General features: G+C 40.7%; 1 protein-coding gene across 1 annotated transcript in view; it reads left to right on the top strand.

Annotated features, from left to right (window-relative positions):
- Positions 1-17168, top strand: part of LOC309817092 (uncharacterized protein) — a 121134-nt gene extending 103966 nt beyond the window's left edge. The window contains exons 4-5 of the mRNA XM_082645035.1: positions 16222-16397; positions 16991-17168. Coding sequence (XP_082501161.1) covers positions 16222-16397; positions 16991-17134 — 320 coding nt within the window. The 3' untranslated portion in view covers positions 17135-17168. The remainder of the gene's footprint in view (positions 1-16221; positions 16398-16990) is intronic.
- The last annotated feature ends 9466 nt before the right edge of the window (positions 17169-26634 follow it).

Genomic DNA, 26634 nt, shown 5'->3' with positions numbered 1-26634 from the left:
TCACAAAGTATCGAGCTGATCTCCCTGTGCTATGCGGCTGCTTCCCACTAGCTATCTACCTCACGTTTGGTAGTGTATATATGTCCATGCCGCTCTTTCACTTTGTCACAGCTTACCCTTCCCCCTCCCCATATCCTCAAGTCCATTCTCTAGTAGGTCTGTGTCTTTATTCCTGTCTTACCCCTATGTTCTTCATGACATTTTTTTTTCTTAAATTCCATATATATGTGTTAGCATACAGTATTTGTCTTTCTCTTTCTGACTTACTTCACTCTGTATGACAGACTCTAGGTCTATCCACCTCATTACAAATAGCTCAATTTCATTTCTTTTTATGGCTGAGTAATATTCCATTGTATATATGTGCCACATCTTCTTTATCCATTCATCCGATGATGGACACTTAGGTTGTTTCCATCTCCGGGCTATTGTAAATAGGGCTGCTATGAACATTTTGGTACATGTCTCTTTTTGAATTATGGTTTCCTCAGGGTATATGCCCAGTAGTGGGATTGCTGGGTCATATGGTAGTTCTATTTGTAGTTTTTTAAGGAACCTCCATACCGTTCTCCATAGCGGCTGTACCAATTCACATTCCCACCAGCAGTGCAAGAGTGTTCCCTTTTTTCCACACCCTCTCCAGCATTTATTGTTTCTAGATTTTTTGATGATGGCCATTCTGACTGGTGTGAGATGATATCTCATGGTAGTTTTGATTTGCATTTCTCTAATGAGTAAAGATGTTGAGCATCCTTTCATGTGTTTGTTGGCAGTCTGTATATCTTCTGTGGAGAAATGTCTATTTAGGTCTTCTGCCCATTTTTGGATTGGGTTGTTTGTTTTTTTGTTATTGAGCTGCATGAGCTGCTTATAAATTTTGGAGATTAATCCTTTGTCAGTTGCTTCATTTGCAAATATTTTCTCCCATTCTGAGGGTTGTCTTTTGGTCTTGTTTATGGTTTCCTTTGCTGTGCAAAAGCTTTGAAGTTTCATTAGGTCCCATGTGTTTATTTTTGTCTTTATTTCCATTTCTCTAGGAGGTGGGTCAAAAAGGATCTTGCTGTGATTTATGTCATAGAGTGTTCTGCCTATGTTTTCCTCTAAGAGTTTGATAGTGTCTGGCCTTACATTTAGGTCTTTAATCCATTTTGAGCTTATTTTTGTGTATGGTGTTAGGGAGTGATCTAATCTCATACTTTTACATGTCCCTATCCAGTTTTCCCAGCACCACTTATTGAAGAGACTGTCCTTTCTCCACTGTACATTCCTGCCTCCTTTATCAAAGATAAGGTGACCATATGTCCGTGGGTTTAACTCTGGGCTTTCTATCCTGTTCCATTGATCTATCTTTCTGTTTTTGTGCCAGTACCATACTGTCTTGATTACTGTAGCTTTGTAGTATACTCTGAAGTCAGGGAGCCTGATTCCTCCAGCTCCATTTTTCGTTCTCAAGATTGCTTTGGCTATTCGGGGTCTTTTGTGTTTCCATACAAATTGTGAAAGTTTTTGTTCCAGTTCTGTGAAAAATGCCAGTGGTAGTTTGATAGGGATTGCATTGAACCTGTAGATTGCTTTGGGTAGTAGAGTCATTTTCACAATGTTGATTCTTCCAATCCAAGAACATGGTACATCTCTCCATCTATTTGTATCATCTTTAATTTCTTTCATCAGTGTCTTATAATTTTCTGCATACAGGTCTTTTGTCTCCTTAGGTAGGTTTATTCCTAGATATTTTCTTCTTTTTGTTGCAATGGTAAATGGGAGTGTTTCCTTGATTTCACTTTCAGATTTTTCATCATCAGTATATAGGAATGCCAGAGATTTCTGTGCATTAATTTTGTATCCTGCAACTTTACCAAATTCATTGATTAACTCTAGTAGTTTTCTGGTAGCATCTTTAGGATTCTCTATGTATAGTATCATGTCATCTGCAAATAGTGACAGCTTTACTTCTTCTTTTCCAATTTGGATTCCTTTTATTTCCTTTTCTTCTCTGATTGCTGTGGCTAAAACTTCCAAAACTAGGTTGAATAAGAGTGGTGAGAGTGGGCAACCTTGTCTTGTTCCTGATCTTAGTGGAAATGGTTTCAGTTTTTCACCATTGAGGACGATGCTGGCTGTGGGTTTGTCATATATGGCCTTTATTATGTTGAGGAAAGTTCCCTCTATGCCTACTTTCTGCAGGGTTTTTATCATAAATGGGTGTTGAATTTTGTCGAAAGCTTTCTCTGCATCTATTGAGATGATCATATGGTTTTTCTCCTTCAATTTATTAATATGGTGTATCACGTTGATTGATTTGCGTATATTGAAGAATCCTTGCATTCCTGGAATAAACCCCACTTGATCATGGTGTATGATCCTTTTAATGTGCTGTTGGATTCTGTTTGCTAGTATTTTGTTGAGGATTTTTGCATCTATGTTCATCAGTGATATTGGCCTGTAGTTTTCTTTCTTTGTGACATCCTTGTCTGGTTTTGGTATCAAGGTGATGGTGGCCTCGTAGAATGAATTTGGGAGTGTTCCTCCCTCTGCTATATTTTGGAAGAGTTTCAGAAGGATGGGTGTTAGCTCTTCTCTAAATGCTTGATAGAATTCGCCTGTGAAGCCATCTGGTCCTGGGCTTTTGTTTGTTGGAAGATTTTTTATCACAGTTTCAATTTCAGTGCTTGTGATTGGTCTGTTCATATTTTCTATTTCTTCCTGATTCAGTCTTGGCAGGTTGTGCATTTCTAAGAATTTGTCCATTTCTTCCAGGTTGTCCATTTTATTGGCATAGAGTTGCTTATAGTAATCTCTTATGATCTTTTGTATTTCTGCAGTGTCAGTTGTTACTTCTCCTTTTTCATTTCTAATTCTATTGATTTGAGTCTTCTCTCTTTTTTTCTTGATGAGTCTGGCTAATGGTTTATCAATTTTGTTTATCTTCTCAAAGAACCAGCTTTTAGTTTTATTGATCTTTGCTATCGTTTCCTTCATTTCTTTTTCATTTATTTCTGATCTGATTTTTATGATTTCTTTCCTTCTGCTAACTTTGGGATGTTTTTGTTCTTCTTTCTCTAATTGCTTTAGGTGCAAGGTTAGGTTGTTTATTCGAGATGTTTCCTGTTTCTTAAGGTGGGATTGTATTGCTATAAACTTCCCTCTTAGAACTGCTTTTGCTGCATCCCATAGGTTTTGGGTCGTCGTGTCTCCATTGTCATTCGTTTCTAGGTATTTTTTAATTTCCTCTTTGATTTCTTCAGTGATCACTTCGTTATTAAGTAGTGTATTGTTTAGCCTCCATGTGTTTGTATTTTTTACAGCTTTTTTCCTGTAATTGATATCTAGTCTCATAGCATTGTGGTCGGAAAAGATACTTGATACAATTTCAATTTTCTTAAATTTACCAAGGCTTGATTTGTGACCCAAGATATGATCTATCCTGGAGAATGTTCCATGAGTACTTGAGAAAAATGTGTATTCTGTTGTTTTTGGATGGAATGTCCTATAAATATCAATTAAGTCCATCTTGTTTAATGTATCATTTAAAGCTTGTGTTTCCTTATTTATTTTCATTTTGGATGATCTGTCCATTGGTGAAAGTGGGGTGTTAAAGTCCCCTACTATGAGTGTGTTACTGTCGATTTCTCCTTTTATGGCTGTTAGTATTTTCCTTATGTATTGAGGTGCTCCTATGTTGGGTGCATAAATATTTACAATTGTTATATCTTCTTCTTGGATCGATCCCTTGATCATTATGTAGTGTCCTTCTTTATCTCTTCTAGTAGTCTTTATTTTAAAGTCTATTTTGTCTGATATGAGAATTGCTACTCCAGCTTTCTTTTGGTTTCCATTTGCATGGAATATCTTTTTCCATCCCCTTACTTTCAGTCTGTATGTGTCTCTAGCTCTGAAGTGGGTCTCTTGTAGACAGCATATATATGGGTCTTGTTTTTGTATCCATTCAGCCACTCTGTGTCTTTTGGTGGGAGCATTTAGTCCATTTACATTTAAGGTAATTATCGATATGTATGTTCCTATTCCCATTTTCTTAATTGTTTTGGGTTCGTTATTGTAGGTCTTTTCCTTCTGTTGTGTTTCTTGCCTAGAGAAGTTCCTTTAGCATTTGTTGTAAAGCTGGTTTGGTGGTGCTGAACTCTCTCAGCTTTTGCTTGTCTGTAAACGTTTTAATTTCTCCATCAAATCTGAATGAGATCCTTGCTGGGTAGAGTAATCTTGGTTGCAGGTTTTTCTCCTTCATCACTTTAATTATGTCCTGCCACTCCCTTCTGGCTTGTAGAGTTTCTGCTGAGAGATCAGCTGTTATCCTGATGGGGATTCCCTTGTGTGTTATTTGTTGTTTTTGCCTTGCTGCTTTTAATATGATTTCTTTGTGTTTAATTTTTGACAGTTTGATTAATATGTGTCTTGGCGTATTTCTCCTTGGATTTATTCTGTATGGGACTCTCTGTGCCTCCTGGACTTGATTAACTATTTCCTTTCCCATATTAGGGAAGTTTTCAACTATAATCTCTTCAAATATTTTCTCAGTCCCTTTCTTTTTCTCTTCTTCTTCTGGAACCCCTATAATTCGAATGTTGGTGCGTTTAATGTTGTCCCAGAGGTCTCTGAGACTGTCCTCTGTTCTTTTCATTCTTTTTTCTTTATTTTGCTCTGCAGCAGTTATTTCCACTATTTTATCTTCCACCTCACTTATCCGTTCTTCTGCCTCAGTTATTCTGCTATTGATCCCGTCTAGAGTATTTTTTATTTCATGTATTGTGTTTTTAATCGATGCTTGATTCATCTTTAGTTCTTCTAGGTCCTTGTTAACTGTTTCTTGCATTTTGTCTATTCTATTTCCAAGATTATGGATCTGGGAAATAGAATCTTGGATCATCTTTACCATCATTATTCTGAATTCTTTTTCAGGTAGAGTGCCTATTACCTCTTCATTTGTTAGGTCTGGTGGGTTTTTATCTTGCTCCTTCTCCTGCTGTGTGTTTTTCTGTCTTCTCATTTTGCTTATGTTACTGTGTTTGGGGTCTCCTTTTTGCAGGCTGCAGGTTCGTAGTTCCTGTTGTTTTTGGTGTCTGTCCCCAGTGGCTAAGGTTGGTTTAGTGGGATGTGTAGGCTTCCTGGTAGAGGGGACTAGTGCCTGTGTTCTGGTGGATGAGGCTGGATCTTGTCTTTCTGGTGGGCAGGTCCACGTCTGGTGGTGTGTTTTGGGGTGTCTGTGGACTTTTTATGATTTTAGGCCACCTCTCTGCTAATGGGTGGCGTTGTGTTCCTGTCTTGCTAGTTGTTTGGCTTAGGGTGTCCAGCACTGTAGCTTGCTGGTCGTTGAGTGAAGCTGGGTGCTGGTGTTGAGATGGAGATCTCTGGAAGATTTTCGCCGTTTGATATTATGTGGAGCTGGGAGGTCTCTTGTGGACCAGTGTCCTGAAGTTGGCTCTCCCACCTCAGAGGCACAGCACTGACTCCGGGCTCCTCAATTTGGGATGATGTGTTGTCTATTCATGTATTCCACAGATGCAGGGTACATCAAGTTGATTGTGGAGCTTTAATCCGCTGCTTCTGAGGCTGCTGGGAGAGGTTTCCCTTTCTCTTCTTTGTTCTCACAGCTCCCGGGTCTCAGCTTTGGATTTGGCCCCGCCTCTGCGTGTAGGTCGCCGGAGGGCGTCTGTTCTTCGCTCAGACAGGACAGGGTTAAAGGAGCAGCCTCTTCGGGGACTCTGGCTCACTCAGGCCGGGAGGGAGGGAGGGGCACGGAGTGCGGGGTGGGCCTGCAGCGGCAGAGGTCGGCGTGACGTTGCACCAGCCCGAGGCGCGCCGTGCGTTCTCCCAGGGAAGCCGCCCCTGGATCCCGGGACCCCGGCAGTGGCGGGCTGCACAGGCTCCCGGAAGGGCGGTGTGGGCAGTGACCTGCGCTCGCACACAGGCTTCTTGGCGGCGGCAGCAGCAGCCCCAGCGTCCCACGCCTGTCACTGGGCTCCGCGCTTTCAGTCGCGACTCGCGCCCGTCTGTGGAGCCCCTTTAAGCAGCGCTCTTAATCCCCTCTCCTCGCGCACCAGGAAACCAAGAGGGAAGAAAAAGTCTCTTGCCTCTTCGGCAGCTCCAGAGTTTTCCCGGACTCCCTCCCGGCTAGCTGTGGCACATTAGCCCCCTTCAGGCTGAGTTCTCGCCGCCAGCCCCAGTCCTCTCCCTGCGCTCTGACCAAAGCCCGAGCCTCAGCTCCCAGTGCCGACTGCCCCGGCGGGCGAGCAGACAAGCCTCTCGGGCTGGTGAGTGCCGCTCGGCACCGATCCTCTGTGTAGGGATCTCTCCGCTTTGCCCTACCCAGGTATGTGGGGAGTTTCTTGCCTTTTGTGAGGTCTGGGGTCTTCTGCCAGCGTTTAGTAGGTGTTCTGTAGGAGTTGTTCCACGTGTAGCTGTATTTCTGGTGTATCCGTGGGGAGGAAGGTGATCTCCGCGTCTTACTCTTCCGCCATCTTGAAGTGCTCGACCAATTTTGGTTTTTTTAACTGTGCATTTTGAAAACACATCAAATCTACAAAATGTTGCAAAAATAGTACAATTAACTGTGTATTTCCTTCACTTTGCTTAGCCAATTGCTAACACTTTGCCATGTTTGCCGCATACTTATCTCTATATTGTTCTAACCCAATTAAGAACTTTGGGTATCTTGAGCCTTCACTCATGTTATTCATTCCTAAATACTTCAGTATGTATCTCCTAAGAACAATGCCATTCTAGCAATCACCATGGAACAGTATCATATTTAGGACATTTAATACTGATGCAAAACTAGAATGTAAAATACAGTGAATATTTTAAATTTGCCAGTTGGCTCAGAACTGTCTTTTCTAACATAAGGAAGTGACTCTGACTAATAGCTAATTGATGAGCTAGACACAGCCACATAAAAAGGGTTTCCAGGAATAAAGACAGAAGGAATAGAAAATCCAAAGAAACTTATATAACATCTGTGTAAAAAATTTATTTAAAAATGATAGTTCTAGCCAATATTCTAGGAATTATATTAATAACCAAAATCTGGCTCTACATATGCTAGTTAATTTGTTAAATTTTATGTAAAATTCTATGTAATAAGAAACCTTGTCCAAATGGATAGTCATTTTGTTTCTGTTTGGTTTTCCTCTATTTTATCCATATGCACTTTTTACCTGGTCCTCCCCCCATTGTCAATTGTAGTAATCTGCCAAGGAGCGCCACCAGTAAGATTTAGGGAAATTGTTGCCTGCAGAATTTGAAACATGGATATGAGGTATTTGGAAGCAATTTCTGATAAGAGAGGACTATAAATTGCTACCCCAAGGTACAGCTTGCACATTACCCAACAAAATGTTTTTCTTTAAACAAGATTCAGAGGGAGGAGGGATGTATTAGTCATGAAACTTAATGGACTACAGTGCCATTACTTATTAAATAGGACTATTTATATGAAAAATGAACATTGAATGTACACATGGAGATAGTGTAATCCATTTATCTTATCTACATACACAGAAGATTCTGACTGTAATGGACCTGGTGGTCCCTTTTTGCTCATTCCATTTGCTTGAGTACCGTGTCTGGATTAATAAAAAGAGCATATTTTCCCAAATGAACATAGACAGAAAGGCAAACTGGCCCTCTCCCAAGGACAGAGAGATCCCTCTAGGACTTTCAGAGGGACCCAAGGTCAGGTGGCCCTCACTTGGGACCACGGAAAGATTGTAGCATCTTTCATGTCCAGCAGAGAAGCAGGCTGGGATGTCTGATACTTTCTAACCTTTGAAAATCATAAAATAAATCCAAAGCATCATAGACCATCTGTTACTTACAACGCAATGTCTACGGATAAATCTGAGCAAAGGGAAAACTGTTACCCCCACTGGGAGAGAGTTGCAGTTAAATTTCATTCTACTTCACTTGCCTGATCACTGCCCAAGATATCATAAAAACCCCCTCCTATACAACCCCCTTTCTTCACCCTTGAATTAGTCGCTCTTCTTAATGTCTACATTTTATATTTTTTAAAAGTACCAAACTATAAGCAAGAGTGATGGGAACTCTGAACAAGAAAATGTCACATACCCATTTTTATGTCTTATTATTGACATTTATGGCAGCCTTAAAAAAAAACAAAACTAAAAATGCCTAAAAGACCAGGAAGAATAGATGATTAAACAAATTCACCTAATAAATATTAGCCATATTAACCGCATTAAAAAGGAATGTGGATCATGTATGCCTCTGCTAAAGGAGAGCCATCATGGAAGGGAAAGGACGTGACAAGACAGCACAAACCCAGAAAGTCAATTGCAGAATTATATTCAGAGGAGTCCCTTTTTTTAAAAAAAACAAGAAGGCAAGCACTGTGTATGATTGTGTGCCACTGGATTGTGTGTGTGTGTGTGTGTGTGTGTGTAGATTAAAGAGGACCGTAGATTAAAGAACTAAGCTGTTCACAGTAGTTCCCTTTGAGACGTGCTATCGAGACCTGACAGTGATGGGGAGAGGAGTGCCTTTTTAGATTTATACTCATTTTTATGTTGTGTTAAGCCCATATATTGTCATTTAAAAAATAGCAAGGACATAATCATAAGGTAATAGAGAGAAGTGGCAGCTTAGCAAATGTCCAGCCTAGTTCCATATTCTTTGCACATATCCCATTTTAAACAGGCAGTGAAAATTGAATTAGCCCAAGCTCTCCAAATCTTAAAGAAGGTAATTTGGGCAATTATTTATTTAATTAAAAAAAAAACAAAGCAAAAGAATACCACCCCCAGCCTACTTTCCTGTTAAACATTTGGATATTTTAGCACAAAAATTATAGATGATTTAAATGATTAGCTTGCATGTTGTAGACAATTTAAACTGAGGTTATAATCAGTGAGATACTAAGTTTAAGTTATTCAGAGTCATGTTTCCACACATTTTCATTTATTAATGGTAATTCAAGAAAACTTTCAAAACTTCTCATAAAGTAGATTTTCATGGAATTAATTTTAAGTTGAAAACTGGAGTATGATCTCGTCATTGGAGCATAGAGAAAAGATATCGGCTAGTTACGATTATAGCAGTCATTTTGTGTCCCTTTTTCTGTGTAAACTTGTGATATTAAATGTGACTTTTTCCGTTGCCTTCGGTTACCTTCCTGTTTTCCAAAGCTCAGAAATGGACAAGTGGAGGCAGACTCTCTCCTATCTTAAGTCAGGGTTCCACCAGCTCTGCAGGTTTTGCCAAGAGGTTACGACCCTGGAGGTCCTGCTAGCAGTAGGCTGTCACCCACCTGCCAGCTACACAAAAGGGACTGAAGGGCCAGTACTTGGTGCTATTTGGGGCAGAGCGATAGCTGTGGTGTGTATTCCATGATTGCGTCTCACAGTGGAGAAATAAATAAGCTGTTTCTGTCTTACCTCGAGCCAAGTGAGAGATTTTTTTTTTTACATCTTTATCAGAGTATAATTGCTTTACAATGGTGTGTTAGTTTCTGCTCTATAACAAAGTGAATCAGTTATACATACACATATGTTCCCATATCTCTTCCCTCTTGCGTCTCCCTCCCTCCCACCCTCCCTATCTCACCCCTGCAGGTGGTCACAAAGCACGGAGCTGATCTCCCTGTGCTATGCGGCTGCCTCCCACTAGCTATCTATTTTCCGTTTGGTAGTGTATATATGTCCATTGCACTCTCTCAATTTGTCCCAGCTTACCCTTCCCCCTCTCCATATCCTCAAGTCCATGCTCTAGTAGGTCTGTGTCTTTATTCCTATCTTACCCCTAGGTTCTTCATGACATTTTTTTTTCTTAAATTCCATATATATGTGTTAGCATACGGTATTTGTCTTTCTCTTTCTGACTTACTTCACTCTGTATGACAGACTCTAGGTCCATCCAACTCATTACAAATAGCTCAATTTCGTTTCTTTTTATGGCTGAGTAATATTCCATTGTATATATATGCCACATCTTCTTTATCCATTCATCCGATGATGGACACTTAGGTTGTTTCCATCTCCGGGCTATTGTAAATAGAGCTGCAATGAACATTTTCGCACATGACTCTTTTTGAATTCTGTTTTTCTCAGGGTATATGCCCAGTAGTGGGATTGCTGGGTCATATGGTAGTTCTATTTGTAGTTTTTTAAGGAGCCTCCATACTGTTCTCCATAGTGGCTGTACCAATTCACATTCCCACCAGCAGTGCAAGAGTGTTCCCTTTTCTCCACAACCTCTCCAGCATTTATTGTTTCTAGATTTTTTGATGAAGGCCATTCTGACCAGTATGAGGTGATATCTCATTGTAGTTTTGATTTGCATTTCTCTAATGATTAATGATGTTGAGCGTTCTTTCATGCGTTTGTTGGCAGTCTGTATATCTTCTGTGGAAAAATGTCTGTTTAGGTCTTCTGCCCATTTTTGGGTTGGGTTGTTTATTTTTTTGTTATTGAGCTGCCTGAGCTGCTTATAAATTTTGGAGATTAATCCTTTGTCAGTTGCTTCATTTGCAAATATTTTCTCCCATTCTGAGGGTTGTCTTTTGGTCTTGTTTATGGTTTCCTTTGCTGTGCAAAAGCTTTGAGGTTTCATTAGGTCCCATTTGTTTATTTTTGTTTTTATTTCCATTTCTCTAGGAGGTGGGTCAAAAAGGATCTTGCTGTGATTTATGTCATAGAGTGTGCTGCCTATGTTTCCCTGTAAGAGTTTGATAGTTTCTGGCCTTACATTTAGGTCTTTAATCCATTTTGAGCTTATTTTTGTGTATGGTGTTAGGGTGTGATCCAATCTCATACTTCTACATGTACCTGTCCAGTTTTCCCAGCACCACTTATTGAAGAGGCTGTCATTTTTCCACTGTACATTCCTGCCTCCTTTATCAAAGATAAGGTGACCATATGTGCGTGGGTTTATCTCTGGGCTTTCTATCCTGTTCCATTGATCTGTATTTCTGTTTTTGTGCCAGTACCATACTGTATTGATTACTGTAGATTTGTAGTATAGTCTGAAGTCAGGCACCCTGATTCCTCCCGCTCCGTTTTTCGTTCTCAAGATTGCTTTGGCTATTCGGGGTCTTTTGTGTTTCCATACAAATTGTGAAATTTTTTGTTCTAGTTCTGTGAAAAATGCCAGTGGTAGTTTGATAGGGATTGCATTGAATCTGTAGATTGCTTTGGGTAGTAGAGTCATTTTCACAATGTTGATTCTTCCAATCCAAGAACATGGTATATCTCTCCATCTATTTGTATCAGCTTTAATTTCTTTCATCAGTGTCTTATAATTTTCTGCATACAGGTTTTTTGTCTACTTAGGTAGGTTTATTCCTAGATATTTTATTCTTTTTGTTGCAATGGTAAATGGGAGTGTTTTCTTGATTTCACTTTCAGAGTTTTCATCATTAGTGTACAGGAATGCCAGAGATTTCTGTGCATTAATTTTGTATCCTGCTACTTTATGAAAGTCATTGATTAGCTCTAGTAGTTTTCTGGTAGCATCTTTAGGATTCTCTATGTATAGTATCATGTCATCTGCAAACAGTGACAGCTTTACTTCTTTTCCGATTTGGATTCCTTGTATTTCCTTTGCTTCTCTAATTGCTGTGGCTAAAACTTCCAAAACTATGTTGAATAAGAGTGGTGAGAGTGGGCAACCTTGTCTTGTTCCTGGTCTTAGTGGAAATGGTTTCAGTTTTTCACCATTGAGGACGATGTTGGCTGTGGGTTTGTCATATATGGCCTTTATTATGTTGAGGAAAGTTCCCTCTTTGCCTACTTTCTACAGGCTTTTTATCAGAAATGGGTGTTGAATTTTGTCGAACACTTTCTCTGCATCTATTGAGATGATCATATGGTTTTTCTCCTTCAATTTGTTAATATGGTGTATCATGTTGATTGATATGCATATATTGAAGAATCCTTGCATTCCTGGAATAAACCCCACTTGATCATGGTGTATGATCCTTTCAATGTGCTGTTGGATTCTGTTTGCTAGTATTTTGTTGAGGATTTTTGCATCTATATTCATCAGTGATATTGGCCTGTAGTTTTCTTTCTTTGTGACATCCTTGTCAGGTTTTGGTATCAAGGTGATGGTGGCCTCATAGAATGAGTTTGGGAGTGTTCCTCCCTCTGCTATATTTTGGAAGAGTTTGAGAAGGATAGATGTTAGCTCTTCTCTAAATGTTTGATAGAATTCACCTGTGAAGCCATCTGGTCCTGGGCTTTTGTTTGTTGGAAGATTTTTAATCACAGTTTCAATTTCAGTGCCTGTGATTGGTCTGTTCATATTTTCTATTTCTTCCTGATTCAGTCTTGGCAGGTTGTGCATTTCTAAGAATGTGTCCATTTCTTCCACGTTGTCCATCTTATTGGCATAGAGTTGTTTGTAGTAATCTCTCTTGATCTTTTGTATTTCTGCAGTGTCAGTTGTTACTTCTCCTTTTTCCTTTCTAATTCTATTGATTTGAGTCTTCTCCCTTTTTTTCTTGATGAGTCTGGCTAATGGTTTATCAATTTTGTTTATCTTCTCAAAGAACCAGCTTTTAGTTTTATTGATCTTTGCTATCATTTCCTTCATTTCTTTTTCATTTATTTCTGATCTGATTTTTATGATTTCTTTCCTTCTGCTAACTTTGGGGTTTTTTTGTTCTTCTTTCTCTAATTGCTTTAGGTGCAAAGTTAGGTTGTTTATTTGAGATGTTTCCTGTTTCTTTTTTTTTTTTTTTTTGTGGTACGAGGGCCTCTCACTATTGTGGCTTCTCCCATCGCGGAGCACAGGTCCAGACGCACAGACTCAGCGGCCATGGCTCATGGGCCCAGCCGCTCCGTGGCATGTGGGATCTTCCCGGACAAGGGCACGAACCCATGTCCCCTGCATCGGCAGGCGGACTCTCAACCACTGCGCCACCAGGGAAGCCCCTGTTTCCTGTTTCTTAAGGTGGGATCGTGTTGCTATAAGCTTCCCTCTTAGAATTGCTTTTGCTGCATCCCATAGGTTTTGTCTCCATTATAATCTGTTTCTAGGTATTTTTTGATTTCCTCTTTGATTTCTTCAGTGATCACTTCGTTATTAAGTAGTGTATTGTTTAGCCTCCATGTGTTTGTATTTTTTACAGATCTTTTCCTGTAATTGATATCTAGTCTCGTAGCGTTGTGGTCAGAAAAGATACTTGATACAATTTCAATTTTCTTAAATTTACCAAGGCTTGATTTGTGAGCCAAGATATGATCTATCCTGGAGAATGTTCCATGAGCACTTGAGAAAAATGTGTATTCTGTTGTTTTTGGATGGAATGTCTTATAAATATCAATTAAGCCCATCTTGTTTAATGTATCATTTAAAGCTTGTGTTTCCTTATTTATTTTCATTTTGGATGATCTGTCCATTGGTGAAAGTGGGGTGTTAAAGTCCCCTACTATGAATGTGTTACTGTCGATTTCCCCTTTTATGGCTGTTAGTATTTGCCTTATGTATTGAGGTGCTCCTATGTTGGGTGCATAAATATTTACAATTGTTATGTCTTCTTCTTGGATCGATCCCTTGATCATTATGTAGTGTCCTTCTTTGTGTCTTCTAATAGTCTTTATTTTAAAGTCTATTTTGTCTGATATGAGAATTGCTACTCCAGCTTTCTTTTGGTTTCCATTTTCTTGGAATATCTTTTTCCATCCCCTTACTTTCAGTCTGTATGTATCTCTACGTCTGAAGTGGGTCTCTTGTAGACAGCATATATATGGGTCTTGTTTTTGTATCCATTCAGCCAATGTGTGTCTTTTGGTGGGAGCATTTAGTCCATTTACATTTAAGGTAATTATCGATATGTATGTTCTTATTCCCATTTTCTTAATTGTTTTGGGTTCGATATTGTAGGTATTTTCCTTCTGTTGTGTTTCTTGCCTAGAGAAGTTCCTTTAGCATTTGTTGTAAAGCTGGTTTGGTGGTGCTGAACTCTCTCAGCTTTTGCCTGTCTGTAAAGGTTTTAATTTCTCCATCAAATCTGAATGACATCCTTGCTGGGTAGAGTAATCTTGGTTGCAGGTTTTTCTCCTTCATCACTTTAAATATGTCCTGCCAGTCCCTTCTGGCTTGCACAGTTTCTGCTGAAAGATCAGTGGTTAACCTTATGGGGATTCCCTTGTTTGTTATTTGTTGTTTTTCCCTTGCTGCTTTTAATATGTTTTCTTTGTATTAATTTTTGACAGTTTGATTTATATGTGTCTTGGTGTTTTCTCCTTGGATTTATCCTGTATGGGACTCTCTGTGCTTCCTGGACTTGATTAACTATTTCCTACCCATATTAGGGAAGTTTTCAACTATAATCTCTTCAAATATTTTCTCAGTCCCTTTCTTTTTCTCTTCTTCTTCTGGGACCCCTATAATTCGAATGTTGGTGCATTTAATGTTGTCCCAGAGGTCTCTGAGACTGTCCTCTGTTCTTTTCATTCTTTTTTCTTTATTCTGCTCTGCAGTAGTTATTTCCACTATTTTTTCTTCCAGGTCAGTTATCTGTTCTTCTGCCTCAGTTATTCTGCTATTGATCCCATCTATAGTATTTTTAATTTCGTTTATTGTGTTGTTCATCGTTGCTTGTTTCATCTTCAGTTCTTCTAGGTCCTTGTTAAATGTTTCTTGCATTTTGTCTATTATATTTCCAAGATTTTGGATCATCTTTACTGTCATTATTCTGAATTCTTTTTCAGGTAGACTGCCTATTTCGTCTTCATTTGTTAGGTCTGGTGGGGTTTTTTCTTCCTCCTTCAACTGCTATGTGTTTTCTGTCTTCTCATTTTGCTTATCTTACTGTGTTTGGGGTCTCCTTTTTGCAGGATGCAGGTTTGTAGTTCCCGTTGTTTTTGGTGTCTGTCCCCAGTGGCTAAGGTTGGTTCAGTGTGTTGTGTAGGCTTCCTGGTGGAGGGGACTAGTGCCTGTGTTCTGGTGGATGAGGCTGGATCTTGTCTTTCTGGTGGGCAGGTCCACATCTGGTGGTGTGTTTTGGGGTGTCTGTAGACTTATTATGATTTTAGGCAGCCTCTCTGCTAATGGGTGGGGTTGTGTTCCTGTCTTGCTAGTTGTTTGGCATAGGATGTCCAGCACTGTAGCTTGCTGGTCGTTGAGTGAAGCTGGGTGCTGGTGTTGAGATGGAGATCTCTGGGAGATTTTTGCCGTTTGATATTATGTGGAGCTGGGAGGTCTCTTGTGGACCAGTGTCCTGAGGTTGGCTCTCCCACCTCAGAGGCACAGCACTGACTCCTGGCTGTAGCACCAAGAGCCTTTCATCCACACGGCTCAGAATAAAAGGGAGAAAAGTAGAAAGAAAGAATTAGAAGTAGAAAGAAAGAAAGAAAGAAAGGAGGGAGGAAGGAAGGAAGGAGGGAAGGAAGGAAAAAAAGCAAGAAAGATAAAGTAAAATAAAACAACGTAAGATAAAATAAAGTTTTTAAAATAAAAATTAATTATTAAGGAAAAAAAAGGATGGATAGGACCCTAGGACTAATGGTGGAAGCAAAGCTATACAAACAAAATCTCACACAGAAGCATACACATACACACTCACAAAAAGAGGAAAAGGGGAAAAAATCATAAATCTTGCTCTCAAAGTCCACCTCCTCAATTTGGGATGATTTGTTGTCTATTCAGGTATTCCACAGATGCAGGGTATATCAAGTTGATTGTGGAGCTTTAATCCGCTGCTCCTGATGCTGCAGGGAGAGATTTCCGTTTCTCTTCTTCGTTCGCACAGCTGCCGGGGCTCAGCTTTGGGTTTGGCCCCGCCTCTGCGTGTAGGTCGCCGGAGGGCGTGTATTACCGCCCAGACAGGATGGGGTTAAAGGAGCAGCTGATTCGGAGGCTCTGGCTCACGCAGGCCGGGGTGGAGGGAGGGGCTCGGAGGCGGGGCAAGCCTGCGGCGGCTGGCGTAACGTTGCACCAGCCCGAGCGGAGGCGGGGCAAACGTGCGGCGCCGGCATGACGTTGCACCAGCCCGAGGCACGCCGTGCGTTCTCTCGGGGAAGTTGTTCCTGGATCCCGGGACTCTGGCAGTGGCGGTCTGCACAGGCTCCCCGGAAGGGAGGTGTGGAGAGTGACCTGTGCTCTCACACAGGCTTCTTGGTGGCGGCAGCAGCAGCCTTAGCGTCTCATGCCCGTCTCTGGGGTCCGCACTGATAGCTGCGGCTCGCGCCCGTCTCTGAAGCTCCTTTAAAGCAGCGCTCTTAATCCCCTCTCCTCGCTCACCAGGAAACAAAGAGGGAAGAAAAAGTCTTGCTTCTTCGGCAGCTCCAGACCTTTTCCCGGACTCCCTCCCGGCTAGCCGTGGCGCATTAGCCCCTTCAGGCTGTGTTCACGCCGGCAGTTCTCTCCCTGCACTCCGACCGAAGCCCGAGCCTCAGCTCCAACCTCGCCCGCCCCGGCAGGTGAGCAGACAAGCCTCTCGGGCTGGTGAGTGCAGGTCGGCACCGTGCGGGAATCTCTCCGCTTTGCCCTCCGCACCCCTGTGGCTGCTCTCTCCTCCGCGGCTCCGAAGCTTTCCCCCTCCGCCACCCACAGTCTCCTCCCGCAAAGGGGCTTCCTAGTGTGTGGAAACCTTTCCTCCTCGGCTCCCTCCCACTGGTGCAGGTCCCGTCCCTATTCTTTTGTCTCTGTTCTTTTTTATTTTGCCTTACCCAGGTACGTGGGGAGTTTCTTGCCTTTTGGGAGGTCTGAGGTCTTCTGCCAGCGTTCAGTAGGTATTCTGCAGGAGTCGTTGCACGTGTAGATGTATTTCTGGTGTATCTGTGGGGAGGAAGGTGATCTCCGTGTCTTACTCTTCCGCCATCTTTCCCCTGGTCCCGAGTGAGAGATTTTTAAAAGAACCATATTGTGAGCTAGACATAGGTTCTCCTTGACTTTGGGGACATAGGAATCAGTGTCTGATGCTGAATGAAGGAAAGTTCAGAGGAGGGGGAGCTTAGGAGAGCAAAGAGAGAGGAGCTGCACTGCAAGCTGACTGTACCTTTACTGTGTGCAGAATAAGAATGTGTGCTTCTCATGGACCAGCACTGGCGTGTCCGAAGGGAGCTGTCCTAGGGTTGTCGTAAAAGAGACCCAGCCGAGAAGCCCCACATCTTGTGACACCCACAGAGAGATGGGCACCTGGAAGTCCAGCTGCTGAGAGAAAAGGCATTGCTCCTTGGAAGGGCACACAGTTGGGGACTCCCAGTGAGAGCTCTCTTAGGAACCCAAGAATGCACCCCATGTGAGAGAAAGAGCCAGAAATTGCTCCTGTACTCCGCTGAGACGGTCCAAAGCCAGGTAAGACCTTTTCTCTTCTTCCTGCGCCTCTCTCCCCCGTGTATCAAACTCTACAGCAGTTGTGTATGGGTGCTGGTGAGGAAGAAGGGACAGCAGAAGGGAAGAGGCGAGAAGCCGGTCTGCAGGTCAGGCGAGACAGACCAGCCTTACAGCGGCTGAAAGAACGGGGGTTCTGTATAGCTGGGCTGAATCTTCTTAATTACCAAAATGACCGTTCTTCTGAATGAAAGACCATGAAAAAGCACGTGTCTTGCTAAAGACTTCATCCAGCATAGAAAAAGGAGCTGCACAGAGAAGGGGTTTAACGGGGCAGAGGGAGAGAGAATAAAAAGCTCTGTGCACTCTGCCAAGCCAGCTTGTTCAATGCGTAGTTATACATGGCCGCTTTCAGTAAGTTCCCAAAGGCTGATTTAGAACTCTTTATTCTACTTCATACATTTATGAAAACCACTCTGAGGAAAATCTCCATTCCTTTCACGTATTGTGGAATCTTTCCGAAAGATGTTTCCTCAGTCCTTTGGTGAACAATGGCTCCGTGTCATTGAAAGAGTCCCTTCTATGAGCAAAGTCATGTTAGGGAAGGGACTTTGTCAGCAGAGATTCGGGGTGCTATCAAACCCATAATTCCTGCCACTGTGAATAGGAATTCTGTGTGAACATCAAAAGGAAAATGAGTTCTGCCTCACCTGCCATCTTTTGCTATTAAGAGATTCTGGACTTTAATCAGAACTTTTGCACAGCGCCCCTCAAACCATTCAGAAAGAGTTGGTTTGTGCCATTCAAAAAAGAGTTGGAAATGGTACTTGCTTTGTTTGAAAGTAGCCAACAAAAAGCCCCCATTTAGGAAGCATTTCCTTTTGTAGTTTAGTATAGGTATTTGGAGTGGGGCATATTTCCCTGAAAGTAAGTCATAAACGTAGGTTGGAGTTTGCAAACCCACAGCCCAGGCGTCCGTGTGTGTGTTGCCAGCCTGGTGTTTACTTTTTTAAACCGATGTTGTTGTTTTGTTGTTTTCTAAGAGCTTTACTGAGGTATAATTGACATTTGATTCCAGACATATTTAAAAAGTATAATTTGATAGAATTTTGTGTACACATACACCCGCCAAATGATCACCACAGCAAAGATAGTGGACGTATCCATTATCCCTAAATATATACTCACATCCCTCTGTATTGTCTCTTCTGACCTCTCTGCCCTTCCCCCATCCCCATGCAACCCCCAGTCTTCTTTCTGTCACTATGGATTGTGCAGTAGACTGTTTATGTTTCCCCAAAATTCATCGGTTGAAACCTAACCCACAATGTGATGGTATTTATTAGGAGGTGGGGCCTTTGGGAGGCGATTAGGTCAGGAGGGTAGAGCCCTCATGAACAGGATTAGTGCCCATATAAAAGCGGGCCCAGAGAGCTCCCTCACCCTTCCACCAGGTGAGGACACAGCATCTATGAACCAGGAAGCAGGTTCTCACCAGACACCAAATCTTGATCTTTGTCCTCCCAACCTCCAGAATGGTGAGAAATAAATGTCTATTGTTTCTAAGCTACCCAGTCTATGGTATTTCTGTTATAGCAGCCCAGATGGACTAAAATAGATTGGTTTACATTTTCTAGAGATTTATAGAAGATTCATACAGAATAAAACTTTCTGTTTGTTTTCCTTCACTGAGCATAGTTATTTTGAGATCCATCATGTAGCAGGTATTAATAATCCATTCCTTTTTTATTGTGGACTAGTATTCCATTGTATGGGTGTACCACAATGTTTATCCATATGCCTATTGATGTATATTTGGCTTATTTTCATTTTGGGGCTACTGCAAACAAAGTTTCTATGAATATTTGGGTATAAATTTTTGTATGGACAATGCGTTTTTCTCTCTTGGGTAAATACTTAGAAGTGGAATGGCTAGCTCATAAGGTAGTTGTATATTTAGGTTTTTAAGAAATTACCAAACTATGTTTTTAAAGTGGTTGTAATTTTTAAATTTCTGACCGTGATTTTATCAGCATTCTAATTCCTTCACATACCTACCATCATTTGGTATGGCCAGTATTTTTAATTTAAGCCATTTTAATGGGTTGCAATGGTATCTCACGGGGTTTTTAATTTACATTTCCCTAATGATGAATAATGTTGAGCTTCTTTTGTTGTGTTAATTTGCCATCTGTATATCTTCTTTGGTGAAATCCGTTCAAATCTTTTCTGTATTTTTACTGAGTGTTTTCTTATTATTGAGGTTTTTTTTTAAACTGAAGTATAGTTGATTTACAATGTTGTGTTAGTTTTAGGTGTACAGCAAAGTGATATATATATATGTATGTATATCACTTTTTCAGATTCTTTTTCCTCATAGGTTATTACAAAATATTGAGTATAGTTCCCTGTGTTATACAGTAGGTCATGGTTGATTATCTATTTTATATATAGTAGTGTGCATATGTTAATCCAAAACTCCTAATTTATTCCTACCATAAATTTGTTTTCTATGTGTGGGTCTATTTCTGTTTTGCAAATAAGTTCATTTGTATCATTTTTTTAGATTCCACATATAAGTGATATCATATAGTCTTTGTTATTATTGAGTTTTAAGAGTTTTTTACGTATTCTGAACACAAGTACTTTACCAGATATGTGCTCTGCAAATATTTTCTTCCAGTCTTTTCATTCTCTTAACATTGTCCCCTGAAGAGCAGAGGTTTTAAATTGTGAAGAAGTCAAATTTATCAATTTCTTCTTTTATGGATTTTCTCCTATGTTTCCCGTCTCTTGGCATCATTGTCCTTAATTACTATGTCGATTGCTTTGAAAAATATTATCTTAAGTATTGTGTCTGGTTTTTTGGTTGTTTCAAGGGGGATAGTAAATCCAATCCCTATTATTCCATTTTGACAAGAAGCAGAGTCCTGGTGTGTTACCTTAAATTTATTTTATGGCCAGTATTTAACAATCTGGAAACTCCACATAATGATCTACAGATTTGGATTCCCTTGAAAATTATCTGGTCACACAGTGGTCATATTCCTGCATAAACTAACAGGCTGGAACAGAGTAGCCTTCAGCTTGGTTACTAACCACTAACCACTTACCCAATTCAACTAAAAAATATCTTTATTAAATTTCTTAAAGATATTAAATTAAAGATATTAAAGATAAAATTAAAGATTATTAAAGATATTAAATAAAATATCTTTTATTTTATTTGTTTATTTTTGGCTGCATTGGGTCTTCGTTTCTGTACGCGGGCTTTCTCTAGTTGTGGCGAGAAGGACTACTCTTGTTGTGGTGCGCGGGCTTCTCATTGCAGTGGCTTCTCTTGTTGCAGAGCATGGGCTCCAGGTGTGCGGGCTTCATTAGTTGTGGTGCACAGGCTCAGTAGTTGTGGCTCGCGGGCCCCAGAGTGCAGGCTCAGCAGTCGTGGCGCACAGGCTTAGTTGCTCCGTGGCATGTGGGATCTTCTGGACCAGGGCTCGAACCCGTGTCCCCTGTACTGGCAGGCAGATTCCTAACCACTGTGCCACCAGGGAAGCCCAGAAAACAATATTAATTACAAGGTTACTCAGCTTCGTTTGCACTCAAATATAACCGTATTTCTAGGTCATACATGGGATGGGCAAAGAGTTTTAGTCATTCAATGAACAATTATCCTTTATTATTAAATGAAAACAATGCACATCTGATTGAAACGGTACAGTACTATTATCTTTATTTGCAAAGGAAGGGAGAAGTTGACATTTTTAGTGCCTATATACCAGGCATTTTAACATATAACGCTTAGTTAAATCAATGAATTCAAGTCCTAAAACAATGCTATGAGTAATTCATTCAAATACATATTTATTAGCCTTCAATGCAGATGGGGCACTGGCTGATGACTGCGACGGGGCAGAGAGTGTTATGATATCATCCCCATCTCATAGGTGCAGCCTGCTGGCCATCCTGTAAGACTTGTAGCCTTCTTGTAAGCTCTATTCCTCCAGGACTGGGGGCTGGCTAATTTACAAAAAAACATAATTACTCTTATCAGTGAGAATTACCTGAGGGTGGCTCAGATTAGACACATCAGACTTCATTCTAATTTGGTATTATTGCAAGTATTATCTAATTGCTTCAGAGACCGGTTGAGCTATCTCCTCTGGATATGTGGATAGAAATGTTTTCTCCAATTTATTTCCTACGAGGTGGTTTTGTAACTTCCCCCAGAATCATTGTTCAGTCTAGTTACCGTGAAAGAACTGATAAGAGGTATAAAATGAAGACCAAGTGACCCATAAAGATCAAGTCCATTTGGACTTCCAGCCTGGCACGGAGGGAGAACAAGGATTCCTGTGCCATGAAATAGACTTGAAATAAACTTGCGGTCTCAACTTCCCACATGCAGGCTCCTTGTACGTAATGGGCAGTATTCTCTTCCCCATCCTAGCAGGTGGTTTTAGGGTCAATTTGGATAAGGAATGCAAAAGTACTGTGTAAAATTAAAAGCAATATGAAATGTAGGAAAACAGTCTGTTGTGCTGTGAAATGATAATATTAACGATAATAAGTATAAATAACCCTTTTTGAATATTGATATGCAAAACATTGATCTAAGCACTTCACAATTAGGCGTTAGTTTAACCCTCATAGTAACTTCATGACAGTAGCTACTATGATTATCTCATTTTACGGATGGCAAAACTGAGGCACAAAATGTCTCAGTAACTTGTCCAAAGTCACAGCTAGAGGGTGGCAGAAATGGAATTGAGGCCAGATAGGAGTCTCTGAGTTCATGTTCTTAATTATAACACGATGCTCCTCTCAATATGAGAGCTGAATTGTCCACAAAGAGTATTAGAAAACAATTGTTTTCAGGGAAAAAAATCAAGTTGGGGGTTAAAGGTTATTAGAATTCCATCTTAACAGAGTTTTTTGTTGTTTTTTTAAATTGTTTTTTCCTTACAGAGATTTTAATAGTGAGGTTTTCTTTTTAGAAAAAAAAAATCCAAAACAAAAATAATCATATTAGATTTTAATTATCTGCTTAAATTTTTCTCCCAATATACCATGATCTCAATATACCAATATATCGTGATACCTTTTTTTTTTTTTTTTTTTTTGTTGTACGCAGGCCTCTCACTGTTGTGGCCTCTCCCGTTGCGGAGCACAGGCTCCGGACGCGCAGGCTCAGCGGCCATGGCTCACGGAGCCAGCCGCTCCGCGGCATGTGGGATCTTCCCGGACCGGGGCATGAGCCCATGTACCCTGCATTGGCAGGCGGACTCTCAACCACTGCGCCACCAGGGAAGCCCTTGTGATACCTTTTGAGCAAAATTTTTGTTTTTCCTTTTTATTCCTTTTTCTACTCAAAACAAAAGAATGAACAAAAACATATAATAGTTCCTCAACAGATACTTGATGAATACATTTAAGGTTAGAGTTTTAATTTGGCTTGCTTCAAAAGAAACATTTTGATATGGTATCTCCACTGAAGGTAGATATAGAATTATAATTAACATCTATATATTACCTGGAGAGTTTCTTCAACCTTCCCTATATTAAATAAGATTATAATTCAAGAATTAAAGGATAATCATATTTTTAATATAAAATTATCTTTTAAAAACTATTTCTAACTAAAAAGTGTATTTAAGTAATCACACATTCAACAGATTAATTTTAAGGACACTGTAGGCATGATAAAAACTCAAAGTCCTAGGTCCTGAACCTGAGTCTCATGTTTCATGTCAACTACTCTAACACCAATGACGTGAAACAGACTCATGAAACATTACTACCCAACATTGTAACTGGATGTTAGGAAAAAAAGAATTGAAATAGATCTCATGGGAGACATTTTTTGTCTAGTTCCAGACATATGCTGCTCTCTAGTTTAGCTTAATAGGTCACTCTCAGTATTGGTAAGTAGCCAAAATATTCCCAACTTTATTTTTCTTTTCATCTAGATAAAATTTGTCAGTTTTTATTCCAAAAGCATGGCGTTCTGCTTTGATTTGTGTAGCATGAAACCCCACCACTCATTAACCGAGCAAACGCCTTAGAAGCTGACCTTGGTAAAATTAAGGAAAAACAGGATTTCTAGGAATTCTTGGCAGGAAAGGAAAACCTAATTTCTGAACTCTTTTTTTTAACAACTTTATTGGAGTATAATTGCTTCACAATGGTGTATTAGTTTCTGCTTTATAACAAAGTGAATCAGTTATACATATACACATGTTCCCATATCTCTTCCCTCTTGCATCTCCCTCCCTCCCACCCTCCCTATCCCACCCCTCTAGGTGGTCACAGACCACTGAGCTGATCTCCCTGTGCTATGCGGCTGCTTCCCACTAGCTATCTACCTTACGTTTGGTAGTGTATATATGTCCATGCCACTCTCTCGCTTTGTCACAGCTTACCCTTCCCCCTCCCCATATCCTCAAGTCCATTCTCAAGTAGGTCTGTGTCTTTATTCCTGTTTTACCCCTAGGTTCTTCATGACATTTTTTTTTTCTTAAATTCCATGAATATGTGTTAGCATACGGTATTTGTCTGAACTCTTTATATGCGGAGTTGACTCTGCTTAGAGTGAAATCTGGCCAAAGGTGTAGAACAACATCTGGCAGCTGTTCAAGAGCCATGTTGCTAAACCAGAGATAAAAATGAGAAAATATAAGCGTAGGACGCAAACATGAAAAACTACAGCAAGTCACATTACACTAGATTCAAGCTTTGGAAGCTGTTACAGCTGAAAGGGTTCTTTATACAGGCACAGAGCTATGTAGGTCAAGGACTCAATTTAACATAGATTTTGCTTTCAGTCTTGGCCTCATGTAGTAGCCAGTAGTCTCACCCTTACCCTGCCAGTCCATCTTCAACACAAGGGCGGCTTATTTGGGGCTTTGTACATGGTTAGGGATTGAGTTTTATCCTAAAGCAGTGGGAAGCCATGGATGGTGGTGCCTAGATGTGACTTAGCCTTGTGTCTTTAAAACACCCCTCTGACTGCGAGACTGTGAAAAGGTTAATCATAAAGAAAAGGCAGTTATGGGCACTAAATAAGATAATTCATGTAAAAAGCCTAGCATATTTCCTATTTATAACCTTGACCCAGAACTTATCACGGCTTTAAATATGTAAGCATCTATGCCTTTGCTTCTTTAATTATTCACTCCTTCACGTGGTGACTGCAGTCCCATGAGAACAGGGAGCCCATCTAACGTAGCCGACACTGAAATGTAAGTGCCTGGCACGGAGGAAGAAATGCATATAAAGCACCAAAATGAACAAATGAATGGATAAATGGATATGTGAGAACTCCTAGAAAATACTCATGCTGGGAAATTTGCTTCCATTGCACTCATCTCAGATTGTGATTTGATGTGCATGTGAACATTTGATTAACGGCTGAATCCTGAACTTGACCGTAGCTCCATAAAGGCAGCCACTGTGTCGCTTTTACTCACTCCCTGCTATTTTCTCACCATCCAGCAGTCTGGCGCACAGCCCTTAAATATAAGCAATTGTAAAATAAATTAATGTAGTGGGTCCCACAGTTGTAGCAGAGAATGTATGTAGAGTCTTATAAATGGTTATTCCGTAGTTCTTTTGATATATATATGTCCTCCTCTAGCACGTGTGTTCCCTGGGGGTGGGATACATGTATCTCCACTCCCTGCCTACAACTGCCCAGTAGAGTGCCTGTAGCATAGCAAATACTCAATACATATTATTAACTGGATGGCATAGTTCCCAAACTAAATGTAAATAAATATGCTTGATTAATTTCATCTTCAGGAAGAGTCTTGAAAAGAATGAAAGAAAGTTCCATTGTCAATTTAATTTTTGTTGTATTTTATTTATGTTGGAGAAAATGTCGGAAGAATCTGGAGGCTTAAAAGATGTTACTCTTTTTAAATTCATGCTTTGGAAAGTCTCAAGAGGCCCTTCCTTCCCCTTGGTATTAAGCAAGGCCAACGATATTACCAAGCTGAGGCTAAACTGGCATGAATTATTCAGAGCAGCAGGAAAAAGCAGCTGCTCATCTTCTCTGCCCCTAATTCTGAAAGGTGGAGAATTGGAGGGCAGTGGTGACAACACCAGGGGGGAAGAAAAGACAGATTGTTGCCCTAAACCTCATAAGCTATAACATCTGCAGCATTGCGTTTAATTTGGCGGAGTCCACAGAACCTGCTGTAGGTAACAAGGGCAAAAAATGGGAGGAAGCATATGAATCCTTGCTTGGATGTTGGAAGTGACTGGGGGAGAGGAAAAGGGAAGGGGGTAGAGAACAGAGGAGGGAGGAGGGGAGGAGGAGGGGAGAGAGAGAGGGAAAGACACTTGCGTCCATCCTAGAAGGCAGGAGAACAAATTGTAGTTAAGGAATAATATGGGGCTGGGAAAACTGTCTTCCTGTCCAGAAAAAAGCTCAAGGGAAATTTAATGTGTAAAGAAAAGTATTTGCAAATTAAAACATGTTAAAATATTGTCAAAATAAAACGACCCGGCCACTCAGCTGAAGAGAACCCCTGCCTTCCGGATTTTATCTCTTTGATCCAGAGGCTATTTGGGAATATTTTGAACTTCTTGGAGACCCAATGGGTGGCATGTAGGAAAGTACTATGAGAGAGAAGGGGTAGGGATGTTGTGGTCATAAATATAGATACTGGAATCATAAAGTCCCAAGGGAATTCCCTGGCGGTCCAATAGTTAGGTCTTTGCACATTTACTGCCGTAGGCCCAGGTTCCATCTCTGGTCAGGGAACTAAGATCCCACAAACCGTAAAAATAAATAAATAAATACAATAAAAAATAAAGTCCCAGGATTTTAGGACTGGAACACACTTTAGAGTTCCTACCATATGGTCTTGGGTTGTGGAATTTGAGACATGTCCAGTTTTCTTCTGGATTGAAGTGACTTTTACATGATGGATGTATTGATGGCTGGGAAACAATCTTGAATCTATAAAGTTTTATTGAAAATCACCCTGAAGACATTCTGACCACATCAGCTGCTTTCTAATGTTGCAAATCAAGAGCAGATGAATTGAGTCAGAAATGGGAAAAGAGTCCAACCTGCAATATGATGCTTTTTGGCGAAGGACAGGTAGATGCTCAGTGACACACTGAGGTTAAGACACTGAGGTTAGAGACAACGCTCTCTTGTTGCGGAGCACGGGCTCTAGGCACGTGGGCTTCAGTAATCGTGGCATGCGGGCTCTAGAGTGAAGGTTCAGTAGTTGCAGCACGTGGGCTCAGTAGTTGTGGCTCACGGGCTCTAGAGCACTGGCTCAGTAGTTGTGGCGCATGGGCTTAGTTGCTCTGCGGCATGTGGGATCTTCCCGGACCAGGGCTCAAACCTGTGTGCCCTGCATTGGCAGGCAG

This window comes from Mesoplodon mirus, assembly GCF_964341445.2.
Source record: "Mesoplodon mirus genome assembly, chromosome: 15".
Lineage (NCBI taxonomy): Eukaryota > Metazoa > Chordata > Mammalia > Artiodactyla > Ziphiidae > Mesoplodon > Mesoplodon mirus.
Note: the sequence above shows the minus strand (reverse complement) of the source record. Positions and strands in the feature narration are given on the sequence as shown.